At 41.0% G+C, this 18,047-nt stretch overlaps 1 protein-coding gene across 1 annotated transcript in view; it reads right to left on the bottom strand.

Annotated features, from left to right (window-relative positions):
* Nucleotides 1-16,313, bottom strand: part of LOC149463864 (embryonic polyadenylate-binding protein-like) — a 100,979-nt gene extending 84,666 nt beyond the window's left edge. The window contains exons 1-2 of the mRNA XM_089674713.1: nt 16,121-16,313; nt 5,747-5,940 (exon numbers count right to left, since the gene is read on the bottom strand). Coding sequence (XP_089530839.1) covers nt 5,747-5,940; nt 16,121-16,313 — 387 coding nt within the window. The remainder of the gene's footprint in view (nt 1-5,746; nt 5,941-16,120) is intronic.
* Nucleotides 16,314-18,047: the final 1,734 nt, after the last annotated feature.

Below are 18,047 nucleotides of genomic sequence, written 5' to 3'. Positions count from 1 at the left end.
AAAATTATAATTTTTGGTTATAAACCAATTTGGGTTTTTGTTTTTTTTACTAAAAATATAGCTAAAATACATTTTGGCCAAAATTTATGAAGAACAATTATTTATTTGCAAAATTTTATAAGAAAAACACTTTTTTTTTCAAAATTTTAATATAAAAAAATAAAAATGTTATTTTTTTTTCCTACTAAAAGATAGATGAATACATTTTGGGCAAGATTTATGAAGAAAGGTTATTTGCAAAATTTTATAAGAAAAACACTTTTTTTTTCAAAATTTTTGGACTTTTTCATTTATATAGTAAAGTTTTATCTTTCTCAAAGAAATGCTAAAAAAATTCATTTCATATGAGTACAGTGTTGCATGACCGTGCAATTGTCATTCAAAGTGTGATAGAGCTGAAAGCTGAAAATTGGCCTGGACTGGAAGGGGGTGAAAGTGTCCGGACTGGAAGTGGTTAAAGATCACCAGTCCTTAGATGCGGCGGTTGCTTTAGTATTCACTTTACAGGCTAAGAACATTTTGAGGAACAACAGTAGGTCTGGCCAGAAATGCAATGCCCTTGTTACGGTCTGTGTAGCGGAAAACTATTAGTCCATCTAGTACCATCAGCTACCATATAAAGAAGATGGGGCAGCACAGGGGCTAAATGCTTAGCACTTCCTCCTGGCAGTACTAGGGTTGGTTCGAATCCTAACCACAGCACCACCTGCCTGGAGTTTGCATGTTCTCCCTGTGCCTACGTGGGTTTCCTCCGTGTACTCTGGTTTCCTCTCACACTCCAAAGACATACTGATAGGTGAATTGGCTCCTGTTTAAATGGGCCCTAGTATGTGTATGTATGAATGTGAATTAGGGACCTTAGATTGTACACCCCTTGAGGGTTAGGGACCAATGTGAATGTACAATATATATGTAAAGCACTGCGTAAATCAATGGCGCTATATAAGTACATATAATAAATAAAATGAACAAAAAAGGTAAGCATGTTTGATGTCCAACCTTTGTGGCTACCCCCATAGATGCAGTGGAGAACGAAGTGTAGCCATAAAGGGATAGGAAGTGTGTTATACACAGGATCACCAGGGGAAATTAAAGGGAAGGTGAATAATGCAGCCACTGCATCTAAGGACTGATAGGCACCGTCGCTGGGGGCTGTGGAAGCAATCGGAGGTGGTGGAGCCGCCTGACTGCTTCCACCTGACCGGCAATCTGCCTGTAAAATTTATACACAATCCTGGTGGAGCAGCCACTGGATTGTGTATAAAACCCCCTGCTGTCAAGTACGGACCTGGCAGCAAAATGGTTAAAGAGCGAGGGCCACAATGAAATGAAACCATTCAGAATTTTTTTCTTTTTTTGAATAGCACAAGGAACATTTTCCTCCTGCAGCCACAAAATGCAGGCAGGAGGAAGAGAAGAAGCTGGCTTTCAGTGGTTGCAGGAGGAAAATGGAGAGGATTGGTTTCTGTATATGCCGTCCCGCCTGTCCAAGTGTAACACAGAATGCGACGGGGAGGTTGCATAGGATTGGGGGGGTTCAGAATGCACAACAGACCTGCAGGATATAGCAGTACGCTTCCCTGGTTTGAGGTCAAGAGCCACATTAGAGGACTCCCAGGTCCCAACACAAGTCTCCAAAAGGCCCACCCTAGAGGGCTCCAAAAGGCCCACCCTAGAGGGCTCCAAAAGGCCCACCCTAGAGGGCTCCAAAAGGCCCACCCTAGAGGGCTCCAAGGGCCACACTAGAGGGCTCCAAGGGCCACACTAGAGGGCTCCAAGAGCCACACTAGAGGGCTCCAAGAGCCACACTAGAGGGCTCCAAGGGCCACACTAGAGGGCTCCAAGGGCCACATCAGAGGGCTCCAAGGGCCACATCAGAGGGCTCCAAGGGCCACATCAGAGGGCTCCAAGGGCCACTGGTTGAGCACTCCCAGCATAGAGATTCACTTCTAATCGCCTTAGAACAACCAAAGGCTGCCAGGTTGGGAGAGGTCATTTGCCAATTGATAAATAGGGAGAAGAAACTACAACCCATGCTGAATAATAAAGTTGAAAAGCAATGGCACAGGAGGAGTACTGACCACTAGGAACAGGAGGCTGCCATTACTGACCTCTTGCTGGAAATGCTTTCTATCAATGCCTGAATACTTGTTGGTTAGTAACTCAGAAAATTCTGAAGTCCTTGGATCAGCAAGACAGCTAGAATTTTCACAAAGGCAGCCTTCATATTTATTTCCCTTACAGTTTCCTTTAAGAAATGTTTCACCACTTGCCCTCCAGAGGATTCCCCCCCCCCCTCCTTCCTGATTAGGCCATTTTTTGTGTTACGGCACTGCGTTATTTTAACTGACAATTGCACGGTCATGCAACGCTACACCCAAATTACATTTATGTCCTTTTTTCCCCCACTAATTTAGCTTTCTTTCGGTGGTATTTGATCACCCGTGCGGTTTTGATTTTTTTTTGCACTAGAAAAAAAAAAAAAACCAACAATTTAAAATTTTTAAAACAATATTTTTTACTTTTTGTCCAGTAAAAAAAAATATGTAAAAATCAAATTTCATCATAAATTTATGCCAAAATGTTTTTTGCTAAAAAAAAATCAAAAGACATGTAAATTATTTGGTATAGATACTGGAATTGTTTTTACATTTTTTAATTTTTACTAGTAATGGTGGCGATCAGCGACTTACAGTGGGCATTCTGACACTGGGGGGGGGGGGGACTGACTTGGTGTCACTGACATCCCCAATGACACCAATACAGTGATCAGTGCTAATAAAAAGCACCGACACTGTACTAATGGCACTGGGCAGAAAGGGGTTAACATGAGGGGCGATCAAAGGGTTAACTGTGTGCTGGGAGTGTTTTACATAGGGGTGTCAATGTGCTTCACTGTAAGCACACAGCTTTTCATGGCTGTGCCGTGCAAACAAAACCCCGTTGGAGATCGTCGGAAATCACCGGGCGCTGGCGAGTAATCACTGGCCAGGACCCAGTGATTGACAGCCGCGAATGGCAGCGCGGGTAGGGCGCCCCCTACCTGGAAATGCAAATTCACGTATATATACACACGTGATTTTGCGCACCCATGCCGCCCTGTAGCAGTATTTCTGCTATAGGGCGGGGCGGAAGCGGTTAAAGGTCAACTTCACTCAAGGTTGATATTTTAATATAGAATGGTTGCTGTGAAGGTCAACCCCATGTTGGCTTCCAAGAGCTCTCAAGGACTACTGCATGAATTTCCAGCTCTATTCAATTGAAGCAGTAATCTCCTGGTCATATCCAGTAGGTATAGAAAAAAATCGCTCTCTAATATAATCACATTTTGTTGCTTTGAAGCCTGAAATGAAGACAGACACAGTGTTTGTTTTATCCAACTGTATTTACCCAGTGCAACTTATAACACAAAGCAAAAATGACCACACGGTGGTTGAAGGCAAATAAAAAGGTGAATGTCCTTGCATGGTCTAGTCAGAGGCCAGACTTAAACCCCATTGAAAATCTGTGGAATGACACTGCAGTCCACAAACGGTCACCATCAAATTGAACGGAATATGAGCAGTTCTGCAAAGAAGAGCGAGCAAATATTGCAAAGTCTAGATGGGACATATCCCAACAGACCAAAGGTTGGAATTAAAGCAAAAGGTGGTTCAACAAAATACTGACACAAGGGGGTGATCCTCTTTCCAACTTGGTGATTCAGCAATTGGATTTTTTTTTCTGACATGATGGTGTTATATCTTTCATTTGGATGTTGTAAGTTGGATAAACCAAAAACTGTGTCTGTCTTCATTTCAGGCTACAAAGTAATAAAATGTGATTATTTTAAAAGGGGGTGATTCTTTCCTATACCTACTGTATGTAGTGTCAGATTATCCCATAGGACTTCCAATAATACATACTAAACTATTGGGTCCAATAATAGAAGAGTGATATAAAAGAGCGTTTGATACTAAAGCGGTTGCAAAGACTCAAGGTGGTTTACCTTCATGCATTCTATGCATGAAGGTAAAAAAAAAAAAAAAAACAAACAACTTTTCTGTGCAGCATCCCCCCTAATACTCACCTAAGCCCTCTCTCGATTCAGCGATGTGCGCTGAAGTCTTGGCTATCCCGGGACTACCTCTTCTCATTGGCTGAGACAGAAGCAGGAGCTATTGGCTCCCAATGCTGTCAATCACAACTAGTGAGCCAATAAAAAGAGGGGGGGCGGGGGTGTTCCGCAGCTCTGTGTGTGAATGGACACACAGAGCAGAGGGAGCCCCCATAGCAAGCTGCTTGCTGTGGGGGCACCCGACAGGAGGAAGGGGACAGGAGAGCCAGCAGGGGACCCGAGAAGAGGAGGATCCGTGCTGCTTTGTGCAAAACCACTGCACACAGCAGGTAAGTATAGACATGTTTGTTATTACAAAAAAAAAAAAGGCTTTAGAATCACTTTAACAAGCTCTCAAGCGATTTAACTTGCACATAAAAAAGAATGTACAGGCGTACCTCGATTTAATGCATTCTGCGAGACTTTTCGTATTGCAAAAAATTTGTAAACTGAAACATGGTTTCCCATAGGAATGCATTGAAAACCAAATCTGTTCCGGAGGTCAGAAAAAAGTTTTAAAATAGTCTTTTATCTGTTGAAAACGCTTTATAAAGTGCACTTTAAAAAGGCATAAATACTGTACAGGGACATGATTTAAAAAAAAAATTGTAAATGTACTGAAAACCAATGAATCCATTCTGGAGGTTAGAAATTTTTTTTAAAAAGTCTTTTATCTGTTGAAAACTCTTTATAAAGTGCACTTTAAAAGGCATAAATACTATACAGGGACATGATTAAAAAACAATTCGTAAATGCATTAAAAACCAATTAGTCCATTCCGGAGGTCAGAAAAAAGCAAAAAAAAAAAAAAAAAGTCTTTTATCTGTTAAAACCCTTTATAAAATAAAAGTGCACTTTAAAAAGGCATAAATACTGTACAGGGACATGATTAAAAAACAAAATTTGTAAAATTGTAAATGCACTGAAAACCAATTAATCGGTTTGTATTGCGAAAAAAAATCGTAAAATGCACTGAAAACCAATTAATCCGTTCTGGAGGTCAGAAAACAGTAAAAGAAAAAAAAAAAAAAGTTTTATCTGTTCAAAACTCTTTGTAAAGTGCACTTTAAAGGCATAGTACTGTACAGGGACATGATTAAAAAAAAAAATTTGTAAAATGCATTGAACTCCAATTAATCTGTTCAGGTGGTCAGAAAAAAGTAAAAAAAAAAAGTCTTATCTGTTCAAAACGCTTTATAAAGTCCACTTTAAAAAGGCATAAATACTTTACAAGGACATGATTAAAAATTGTATTCGTAAATGCATTGAAAACCAATTCATCCGTTCGTATTGCGAAAAAAAATCCATAAATGCATTGAAAACCAATTAATCCATTCCGGAGGTCAAAAAAAAAAAAAAAAAAAAAAAGTCTTTTATCTGTTCAAAACTCTTTATAAAGTGCACTTTAAAAAGGCATAAATACTGTACAGGGACATGATTAAAAAAAATTTGTAAATGCATTGAAAACCAATTAATCCGTTCGTATTGCAAAAAAAAAAAAATGTGTAAACCGGGGCATTATTTTCAATAGATTTTCATTCGTAAGCCGACAAAATGACATTGACTGAGGCGTTCGTAAACCGAGGTACGCCTGTAAATTGCAGCACTATAGGAAACACTGAAACGTATGAAATGAAATAAGTCACTTACTTTACAAGACAAAATGTTTCCAAATGCTGAAAACGTGTCATACAATGCTTTGTTATCAATGGAGTCGTCGAGGTTTTTGATGAAGACATTTCCTACTCCAGATCTCCGAAGGCCAGGATCTCTCTGAGACCACATGATACGGATTGGTCTACCTTTAATCACTTCAAAGTTCATTGTATCTAAAGCCCGTTCAGCTGTGGAGGGTTTTTAAAAGAAAGGAGAAACGTTCAATGGAAGATTGTCTCTTTTAATCTGTCAGCATAATGGAACTGGGTATTTTCATAACCATGCTCGATTTGCATCACTTATTGATCAATGTTCTTACTCATTTAAATAATGAATTGATCACTCAGATATATTTATTTATTATAGGTACTTGTATAGCACCATTCATTTACGCAGTTCTTTACATATATATTGTACATTCATGTCAGTCCCTAACCCTCAAGGGGTGTACAATCTAAGGTCCCTAACTTACATTCATACATACACATACTAGGGCCAATTTTTACAGGAGCCAATTCACCTATCAGCATGTCTTTGGGGTGGCCGGAGTACCCGGAGGAAACCCACACAGGCACAGGGAGAGCATGCAAGCTCCAGGCAGGTGGTGCCATGGGTGGGAATCGAACTGCCAACCCTAGCGCTGCCAGGCAGAACTGCTAAGCATTTAGCCACTATGCTGCCCACACAGTTTACCACACACAACTTCTTTTATCCATTTTTCAAGGTATTCTGTATATGAAAATCAGTTCACCGTGCCAACTCTGGTAGCAAGGTAAGGAGTTTGTCCCATCTCAGGTCTTGGTCTAGAATAGTCGCTGTCCGAGACCTCAACTGTTAGCTAGACTCGCTTAGAGCTTCATCTGCTGATTGCAATTGGTAAATAAGATTTTGTAGATATGGTCAAATCTTTTTCTTGAGGTCCAAAAGGAGGAACCAAGGAAGATGCACCAGTAAAAAAAAAAAAAAAAAAAAGAAGGTTGATTTGGCCCCCTGTATACCCCCTGCCTCCAATTATGCTTGTGAGCAAGCAGTAGAACACTGAGGAGTGGGACCTTTAGGCCCCTTTCACATATTCAGGAGCCTAAAGGTCCCCGAGGGCACTATTTAGCAAAACGCATTGGGGCAGAGCCTAGACAGTGACGTCATCACGCACAGCCTCGGTGGCATGCAGGTTCATGTTTGATGTTTAATGCCAATTACAAGTTGTGTAAGTTCATAATCTTCTAATAAACCTCAGTAAATTGGATTAGGCACTATAGAGCTCTTTGTATGCCCATGCAGGCCTGCGTGTAACAGTTGAGGATCTGCTGGAGTATGATTAACCAGAGCAGACCTTGAGATTTCCACTCGCCTGCTCGCATTTGGTGAGTGGAAATAATGTGGGGGCGAGTGTGTGCTGACACCCACCCTGAGGAGAGCTCGGTGCGTGAATTCAGGTGAACAGCTCCCCTTCTCCCATTATCTCCCACCACCACCTCCCCTGCCCGCAGCCTGACGAGAGTCACGTGTGCCGAGTGGGCGGGGCCTGCTCTCCAAGCTTCATTCATGTATCCTGAGGCCGGTGACTGAGCCGCAGCTCGGAGTGGGAGGTGACGAATCAAGCGCAGGAAGGCCACGCCAGGCAGGAGGGCATCACAGGTAGCCGTCACAGGGTGTGCACAGGATTCGGTAGGTTCAAGGTGGCCATCCTTGTGTTGGGGATGGGGAACACTGGCTGCTAAAAGCACACACACAGTTAACCCTTTGATTGCCCCAGATGTTAACCTCTTCCTGCCCAATGCCATTAGTACAGTGTCAGTGCTTTTTAGTAGCACTGATCACTGTATTGGTGTCACTGGGGCTGTCAGTGGCAGCAAGTCCGTTCCCTCCCAGTGTCAGAATGCCCGCCGCAGTCTAGCCGTAGGTCGCTGATCGCCACCAATACTAGTAAAAATAAAATTAAAAGAAAAAAATTCCAGTATCTATACCGCCATTTGCAAACGCTATAACTTACACGTAAACCAATTACACGTATTGGGACATGTAGCAGAATACAATTTGGTGTAAATTTATTTGATTTTTTAAATTTTTTTTACTGGACAGGTTTCATAGCAAAAATTCAAAAATAGTTTTTTTTTTTACAAAATTGTCTTTTTTTGTTTTTGAATTGACATAATATAGCTATGTTTTAATTGCAGTTTTTTATATTTTGGACTCTTTATTCTAAAGAAAAATTTAATTTTATAAGCTTTAAGGGGGCGTGGTTGGGGGCAGGGCTGGGGGACAGGCCGGGGGTGGGGTTGGAGGCGGACCTGGGCAAGGTTGGGTGGGGCAACTGGTGGAGAGTAAGGTTTGTGCCTGGCTAGTAGGTCTAGACTAGAAATTTTAAGCCCTGAACTAGAAGTCTGATGGTATTCAGATTGGCTGTTAAATAGGATCGTGTGGCCAAAACTTCTGGTAAGCAGACTGAGTGCTCACATTTTGGGTGATGGTGCACGGAAGTAGCTGCCAATAGCTTGCAGAAGATTCACTCCACTCACAAATACCTTTTGATGAAATCTGCTGATGTGAAATTTAGCACACGTCAGTTTGCAGAATATAGTGCTTCTTTTGTACCATTTTTATTATCACATGAAATATGTAAACTTCAATAAATATCTTTACTATATATATATATATATATGTTTTTGTACATTTTGCACAGTTTTGGAATCACATATTTATAGTTTTGCATATTTAACCCCTTGCCCTCCAGAGGATATACCCCCTTCCTGACCAGGCCATTTTTTGCGCTACGGCGCTGCGTTACTTTAACAATTGCACGGTCACGCAACGCTGCACTCAAATGAAATTTACGTCCTTTTTCCCCCGCCAATTAACCACTTCAAGACCGGACACTTTTACCCCCTTCCTGACCAGGGCAATTTTCAGCTTTCAGCGCTATCATGCTTTGAATGACAATTATGCGGTCATGCAACGCTGTACCCAAATTAATTTTTTACCATTTTTTTGAAACAGATAAAGCTTTATTTTGGTGGTATTTATTCGCCGCTGGGATTTTTATTTTTTTTGCTATGTAAATGAAAAAGTCCAAAAATTTTGAAAAAAAAAGTGTTTTTTTAATAAAATTTTGCAAATAAATAATATTTCATCATAAATCTTTGCCAAAATTTATTCCGTTATCTTTTTAGTAAAAAAAAAAAAACCCAAATTAGTCACCCTAGCAGTACAGTGTCACCATGGTGACACTGTACTACTTGTGGGGGGTGATGAAGATTTTTTTTTTTTTTTTTTTACACATTGCTTTTACACCCATATAGGATGTAAAAGCAATCATTGCTCTTTCTCTCTGTGTGCATTCATGCACTCATTGAGAAGTACTGACTGAGCTGTGATTGGTCACAGCCTGTCACATGGTACATGCCTGTTGTGAATAGGCTTGTACCACGTGACCTCTGTGATCATTCACAGATTTCACACGTAGTAAGCAATGATGTCACAAGTGACATCTTGCTTACTACTTTGCATGTGATCACTGATTGGCCAATCAGTGATCACATGATCGGGACCTCGTACAGAGGTCCCGTCCGACGATCGGTGTTTCACTGTGTCCGGAGGACACAGCGGGCACCGGATCGCGGTGCTGCGCGCTCCCAGGGAGCGCGCACAAGCAGGGTGTGGGGAGGCCGTTTATAGACGGCCACCCGACCCTGCACTGCCACCGTCCGGCCGTTTATATGCAACGGCCGGTCGGGAAGTGGTTAAGCTTTGTTTCGGTGGTATTTGATCCCTATAAACAAAAAAAGACCAACAATTTTGTAAAAAAAAAAAAACAAAAAAAAAACAGTATTTTTGACTTTTTGCTATTAAACATGTCCAGTAAAAAACAAAAAAAAAAATCATCAAATTTCGTCATACATTTAGGCCAAATTTATTCTGCAACATGTCTTTGCTAAAAAAAAATCCCAATATGTGTAAATTAATTGGTTCACGTGAAAGTTATAGCATCTATAAATATATACGTATACTGGAATTTTCTTTTTTATACTAGTAATGGTGGCGAACAGCGACTTATAGCGGGGCTGCGTCTGGCATTCTGACACTGGGGGGGGACCGACTTGGTGTCACTGACATCCACAGTGGCAACAATACAGTGATCAGTGTTAATAAAAAGCACTGACACTGTACTAATGGCACTGGGCAGGTAGGGGTTAACATCTGGAATGATCAAAGGGTTAACTGTGTGCTGTTTTACTGTGTGCGTGTGTTTTATGGTGTCAGCACATTGCTTTGTATTGCTCTGCTATGCAGAGCAATACAAAGCAGTGTGCTGGAGCTGACAAGGGAGAGATCTGTATTGTTTACATACAGACCTCTCCTCCCTCAGTGATACTCGACAATTCCCGAGGTGCTGGCAGGGAATCACCCATAAAGGCTGTAAAGGCAATCATTTCTCCTTCTCCATTCCTGCAGCCATTGAGAAATACTGTGAGAGCTGTGATTGGTCACAGCTTGTCACATGGTACAAGGCTGTTGTGAATGGCCTTGTACCGTGTGACCTCTGTGATCATTAACAGATTTCACAAGTAGTAAGCAATGATGTCAGACGTGACATCTTGTTTACTACTGTTCATGTGATCACTGATTGGCCAATCAGTGATCACATGAATCAGGACTTCAGACAGAGGTCCCGTACAGCGATCGGTTTTCTTCAGACACAGCGGGCACCGGATCGCAGTGCCTCACGCTCCCAGGGAACGTGCACAGGCAGGGAAGCAGGAGGACTTTTATAAATGGCCATCCACTACTTTACTTCTCCCGTCCAGCCGTTTATGTACATGGGCCAGACGGGAAGTGGTTAAAAAGTGGTTTTTTTATTATTTCTTTTATCTTTTTTTGTTTTTGCACTGTCATTTTTTTTTGTGATCACTTTTATTGCTGTCACAAGGAATGTAAAACACCCCTTGGGACAGCAATAGGCAGTGGCAGGTCCTCTTTATGGAGGGATCTGGGGTCAACAAGACCCCAGATCCCGCCTCTGCCCTTAAAAGCAGTTGATCACACCAAGATCGGTGCAATGAAATGCTTTCCGTTTGAGTGATGAATGCTCACCTCTTTCTGTGTCCTATATCAGACGGACATCGTGTTTCTGGTCTTTCTCCGCCTCTATCATTAGCCAGCAGGATCGCTGGCTGGTTGCTCCGGTGTAGGGAAGTCGGCGGGAGGGTGGGGGAGTCCCCTCCCGCTTCTTGTAAAAGTGAACCAGATCTAAATTGCTTTAATTCCTCATACATACTGGACATTTTTACAGCGGCTGTTTTTGGCTGACATTTTTTTTCTACAGCCAGTAAACCCCCCCAGCATGTTATCCTATGTGTCCATGCACACAGACTGTAATCAAAGTTTTTTGGCTGGGACATTTTTTGGCTGAAAAAGAAAAAAAAAACCCCAGGACTATGGGTTTCTAGAGGTTTTTTTAGCAGTAAAAACGCTCTAACACTGAAAAACGCAGCAAACCGGTGTTTTTGGACTTTTTTTGACCCAAAAAAAAATAAAACGCTAAAAAACTGCAAAACGCAAACGTGAGTAAACGCCGTTAAACGTGGCAAAACGCCAATGCAAAAATGCTAAAAGAAAGCTGAAAAACTCACGTTTACGTGACTTTATACAGCTAACGTTACCAGCGTTATCAAAACGTCCCGTGTGCATGAGGACTTACTGTCGGATCTGAACCCTGCTACCAGGGGCGGACTATTTGGAAACTCAGGCACTGCCCAAGGGCCCGGGGTCAGTAGGGGGCCCCATGAGATGCCCCTGGTACCTTTTTCATAGGCTTTTTTGAGTTTGGGCAAGGACACAGGGGCCCCATGATCCCCTATTGCCCGGGGGCCCCATGAGTTGTCAGTCTGCCCCTGCATTCTGCTTACCTAAAGCAGGGCTAAATGAAGAAAAAAGAAAAAGGAAAAAAAAAAAAGACCTCTTGCCAGGCACCCAAAACTGCATGCCCTGGGCGTCAGGCGAAAGGAATTGCACATCCCTGTAATGGTAGCTGAGCGAAGGAGAAGAGGAACGTTCGAATACTAATCAGTACCAATGTGCAAAATGTGTGCTAGCTTTGTAATAAATCCCCTCCAATGTTCGGGATCCTACATGTGTGGATGTTGCTGCTTTATAGAAAACCATTTGTTTAGCTTTTTACACTTTAGAATGGGGTGCGGAATTTTAAAGGGTGACATGACAATCCTGACGTTTCATCTCTATTGTAGGTGAACAACCAGATGTATAAGTCTCCATGCACACGGGGTCATTTTAATAATGCTGGTAACATTAGCTGTGTAAAGTCACGTTAAAAATGTGAGTTTTTCAGCAGTTTTTAGCGTTTTTGCATATTTGTTTTTTTTTTACTAAAAAAAAAAAAAAATTTTTTTTTAACCAAAACAAATAATTTTTTTACCAAAATAAAAAAAAATATATTTTTATTTTTACCAAAAAAAAAAAAAAAAAAAGTCCAAAAACAGTCGGAAAACGCTGTTTTTTTTACTGTTAGAGCATTTTTACAGCGCTGAGCAAACCCTTTGGCGCTATATAAACTCAATGTAATAATAATAATAATTTTTACAGCTAAAAAACTCCTCTAGAAACCCATTAGTTCTGAGTTTTTTCTCCAGCCGAAAAATATGTGCAGCTGAAAAAAACATCATGAGGACAAAAGGATTTTACACCTCCTAGGCACTTGATACAAAATTTTGATCCATATTTGTTACATTGTATACATAGATCTTTGTTGAAGATAGTCATGAAGAGCCTGCCTGATCACACTTTGTTTTTTTCATTCATTTTTTTTTGCCCGTGCAGAGGGGTTGTCCTCACACTGCACAGGTTACCTGCTCATTTTGTTCTGGGGAGAGGATAGCAGAGATATTTTGTAAAACAATGCGCAAACTGTTGGCGATATATAAATCCTGAATAATATTAACCACTTGCCCTCCAGAGGATTTACCCCCCCCCCCCCCCCCCCCGTTCAAGGCCATTTTTCTTTCGGTGGTATTTGATTACCTGTGCGCTTTTTATTTTTTATAAACAAAAAAAAGACTAAAAGTGTTGAAAAATAAAAACAATATTTTGGACTTATTCCTATAAAAAACATGTCCAGTAAAAAATATTTAAGAAAAGAAAAAATCAAAATTTCGTCATAAATTTAGGCCAAAATGTATTCTGCGAAAAAAAAAGGTTTACGTGAAAGTCATAGCATATACAAATGGCGGTATATATACTGGGATTTTATTTTCCTTTATACTAGTAATGGCAGCAATCAGCAACTTCTAGTGGGACTGCGGCAGGCATTCTGACACTGGGGGGGAACTGACTAACTGCCACTGACATCCCCAGTGACACCAATACAGTGATCAGTGCTAATAAAAAGCACTGACACTGTTCTAATGGCACTGGGCAGGAAGAGGTTAACATCTGGGGCGATCAAAGGGTTAACTGTGTGCGTTTTACTGTGTAAGCACATTGCTTTGTATTGTTCTGCTATGCAGAGCAATACAAAGCAGCATGCTGGTGCTTGCATGGGAGAGATCTGTATTGTTTACATACAGACCTCTCCCCTGTCAGTGTTCCTCGGCGATCGGCAGGTGCCAGCGGAGAATCTCCAGTCGGGACCCAGTGATCAACAGCTGAAGCTGCCAATGGTGGCAAGGGGTAGGGTGGCATGCGCGCCCCCTATCCAGAAATACAAAAAATAGATCTTGCGCAGCCCTGCCACCCTGTAGCAGTAGTTCTGCTATAGGACGGTCAGGAAGCGGTTCATAATAATAAACTTGACCCGCTGATCCTCCCCACACAAGATCGGTCCCTTTGGCTCCTGGTCCCCCAGTCTTGTAAATGGGCTGTTCCTGACCTCAGCACGCTCCATAAACAGGAACAGTCCACCACTGGACCAAGGGGGGAGCGTGGTTTTCCGGCAGTTTGGTGGTTCAGTTGAGTACAAGCTTTGTGCTAGAAAAAAATGAGCAGTTGACCCATGAAGTTGGGACACAGCCTCCCTGCCTGGTGAAATTAAAATTTTGCCCAGAGTTCTTACTTAACCACTTCCAGTCCAGACACTTTTACCCCCTTCCTGCCCAGGCCAATTTTCAGCTTTCAGTGCTATCACACTTTGAATGACAATTGCGCGGTCATGCAACACTGTACCCATATGAATTTTTTAGCTTTTTTTGAGACAGATAAAGCTCTATTTTGGTGGAATTTATTCACCACTAAGATTTTTATTTTTTTTGCTATGTAAATTAAAAAAAGTCCAAAAATTTTGAAAAAAAAAGTGTTTTTCTTATAAAATGTTGCAAATAAATAGTATTTCATCATAAATCCTGGCCAAAATTTATTCCGTTATATTTTTAGTAAAAAAAATAAATAAATAACCCAAAGTAGTTTATAACCAAAAATGATAATTTTTAAACATTTTTTTATATTATTTATTTATTTTTTTACATACTGTCACCCTAGCAGTACAGTGTCACCATGACACTGTACTACTTGTGGGGGGTGATGAAGATTTTTATTTTTTTTTTACACTGATTGCTTTTACACCCATATAGGATGTAAAAGCAATAATTTCTCTTTCTCTCTAGCTGCATTCTTGCAGCCATGGAGAACTACTGAGTGAGCTGTGATTGGTCACAGCTTGTCACATGGTACAAGGCTGTTGAATAGCCTTGTACCATGTGACCTCTGTGATCATTCACAGATTTCACACGTAGTAAGCAGTGATTTGAGGTGGATTGCTTTTCAGAGAGCCACATAGCTGCAGTTAACAGATGTTCAAGCAATGATCCGGCCACCTAGTGAATGTATGTTTTTTTTTTTTTTTAATCCCAAAGGGGATTTTTTAGAAAAAAATAATAATAATAATAACACCACAACCGTGAGCCAAGTGTTTGTTGCAGTGTGCACACATTGAGCTCAATGGGTGAATCTGACAGGCAGTACCATGAAACACAGCATCTTAGCATGTCACGCTGTAATGTTTTAACATTTGGGGGCGTGGCCAGGGGCGACTCAGTCACCAGCTTTTACTGCACCCCACTAGCCTGTGTGAAAGAACCCTAAAAAAGTGGAGGAAATAAATAGAGACGCACAAATGACTTTCTCTGGACAACAGGAGAGACTTCCAATTTTTTAAAATAAAACTGAGAAAATTTAAATGAATTTCCTTTGCTCCCCCAGGAAAAATTTTTCTGATTACACCAAATACAGTGACCTTGATTTTGGCGACAAGGTGCAGCCATTCACCATCTTTGGGATAGAATGTGAAAAAACTAAAAACAAAAACACAAAATAATGGGGAATGTCCAGAGGCTATGTTTTGTAAGCCTTTTCCTTTAATAAAATAAATAAATAAATAATAATAATTAAAAATAAATACATAAAATTAAATAAAATTAAAAAAAAAAAATCATAAGATAATGAGGAATGTCCAGAGGCTATGTTTTCTAAGCCTTTTCCTTTGATAAAATAAATAGAATTTATTTAATTAGGGAAAAAAAAAACAATAATAAAAAAAATAAATTTAATTAAATGTGAAAAAAAAAAGAATCACAAGATAATGGGGAATGTCCAGAGGCTATGTTTTTTTAAGCCTTTTCCTTTAATAAAATAAATAAATAATAATAATAATTAAAAATAAATACATAAAACACAAAAAAAAATTACAAGATAATGAGGAATGTCCAGAGGCTATTTTTTGTAAGCCTTTTCCTTTTATAAAATAAATAATAATAATTAAAAATAAATAAACTAAATTAAAAAAAAAAAAATCACAAGATAATGGGGAATGTCCAGAAGCTATGTTTTCTAAGCCTTTTCCTTTTATAAAATAAATAGAATTTATTTAATTAGGAAAAAAAAAAAACAATAATAAAAAAAATAAATTTAATTAAATGTGAAAAAAAAAAGAATCACAAGATAATGGGGAATGTCCAGAGGCTATGTTTTTTTAAGCCTTTTCCTTTAATAAAATAAATAAATAATAATAATAATTAAAAATAAATACATAAAACACAAAAAAAAATTACAAGATAATGAGGAATGTCCAGAGGCTATGTTTTGTAAGCCTTTTCCTTTTATAAAATAAATAGAATTTATTTAATTAGGAAAAAAAAAATAATAATAAAAATAAATTAAATTAAATTTAAAAAAAAATATATATATATATCACAAGATAATGGGGAATGTCAGGAGGCTATGTTTTCTAAGCCTTTTCCTTTTATAAAATAAATAGAATTTATTTAAGAAAAAATAATAATAATTATTATTATTATTAAAAATACATAAATAAAAAATATAAAAAATAAAATATTGCAAAATAATAAATGCTGCAAAGCTTACCATCAGCAGGCTGCTGGAAATTGATATAAGCATAGCCAAGGGACCGGCGAGTGTTAACATCACGACAAACTCTGATGGACAATATTGGGCCTGCTGGCAAAAACTTTTCATAGAGCATTGCTTCTGTGACATCTGAATGCAGGTCCCCAATGTACAGGGAGGCTAGAGGGTATGATGGCCCGGCTGCATTCATGGCAATCTGAAAAGGGTAAGAGAGCCAACAATTTTACAAAAATTAAATTAAAATGACATCAACTTGAATTATCGAATGCAAAAACAAATGTGAATGCAAGACAGGATGATAGAAGCACTCCCCTTGACCCAGGGACAACACTGGCAATGCAACCTAATGAATACGCCCTTTGGGCCAGTTCACACCACAACGTCTATGTGCGGTTTGGATGCGTTTCAGTGCATTTTGAGATATCCGACCTCTTCAGGACACTACACGCAAACTAAAGCTGATGGCCTGCTTGTCCCACCCCAATGAGTGCGAAGGCTCCATTCACACTAGGGCGTTTCAAATCACGGGCGGAATCGCCGCAATTCTCCCCGAGATTTGAAAAGGAGCTGTGGCCGTGTGAAAACGGCGATTGCGTGTCAAGGTGCCATTCATTTCAATAGCACCTGAAAACGCGGAATGTTTTTGCCACAATTGCGGCACAGCTTCCGTATGACAAACGTGCCGCGATCTCACAAACAAAATCGTGGGATGCGCAACGCCCAAAGATGGTTCCGAAACACTGCAGAAATGGATCAAATGCAAACTGCATTTGCACTAAGAGAATGATGTGACTTTGCAATTCTGCACTGCAGTCCCGGGGACGCGATTTTCCATTGAAGTCACCGGGACGAGATTCTGCACTGCAGTCCCGGGGACGCGATTTTCCATTGAAGTCACCGGGACGAGATTCTGCACTGCAGTCCCGGGGACGCGATTTTCCATTGAAGTCACCGGGACGAGATTCTGCACTGCAGTCCCGGGGACGCGATTTTCCATTGAAGTCACCGGGAGGAGATTCTGCACTGTCGTTCCCAGGGACGCGATTTTCCATTGAAGTCACCGGGAGGAGATTCTGCACTGTCGTTCCCAGGGACGCGATTTTCCATTGAAGTCACCGGGACGAGATTCTGCACTGCAGTCCCGGGGACGCGATTTTCCATTGAAGTCACCGGGAGGAGATTCTGCACTGTCGTTCCCAGGGACGCGATTTTCCATTGAAGTCACCGGGACGAGATTCTGCACTGTAGTCCCGGGGACGCGATTTTCCATTGAAGTCACCGGGAGGAGATTCTGCACTGCAGTCCCGGGGACGCGATTTTCCATTGAAGTCACCGGGACGAGATTCTGCACTGCAGTCCCGGGGACGCGATTTTCCATTGAAGTCACCGGGACGAGATTCTGCACTGCAGTCCCGGGGACGCGATTTTCCATTGAAGTCACCGGGAGGAGATTCTGCACTGTGGTTCCCAGGGATGCGATTTTCCATTGAAGTCACCGGGAAGAGATTCTGCACTGCAGTCCCGGGGACGCGATTTTACACTGCAGTCCCCGGGGACGCGATTTTACACTGCAGTCCCCGGGGACGCGATTTTACACTGCAGTCCCCGGGGACGCGATTTTACACTGCAGTCCCCGGGGACGCGATTTTACACTGCAGTCCCCGGGGACGCGATTTTACACTGCAGTCCCCGGGGACGCGATTTACACTGCAGTCCCCGGGGACGCGATTTACACTGCAGTCCCCGGGGACGCGATTTTACACTGACGTCACCGGGACGCAATTTTCCATTGACATCACCGGGACGCAGTGGGCGGAGGGAGGCCGCCACGCTCTGCCGTTGTCTATTGATCTGGGTTTACACTGTTGTGTTCAGTTCATATGGAACTAAACCCCCTCTCCCATGGAAGCCGCCATCTTAGCCT

The sequence above is a fragment of the Staurois parvus genome, unplaced genomic scaffold, assembly GCF_062004578.1.
Source record: "Staurois parvus isolate SC_StPar_1 unplaced genomic scaffold, SC_StPar_1.0 ptg000151l, whole genome shotgun sequence".
Classification (NCBI taxonomy): domain Eukaryota; kingdom Metazoa; phylum Chordata; class Amphibia; order Anura; family Ranidae; genus Staurois; species Staurois parvus.
This window is presented reverse-complemented; position numbering and strand designations above follow the sequence as displayed.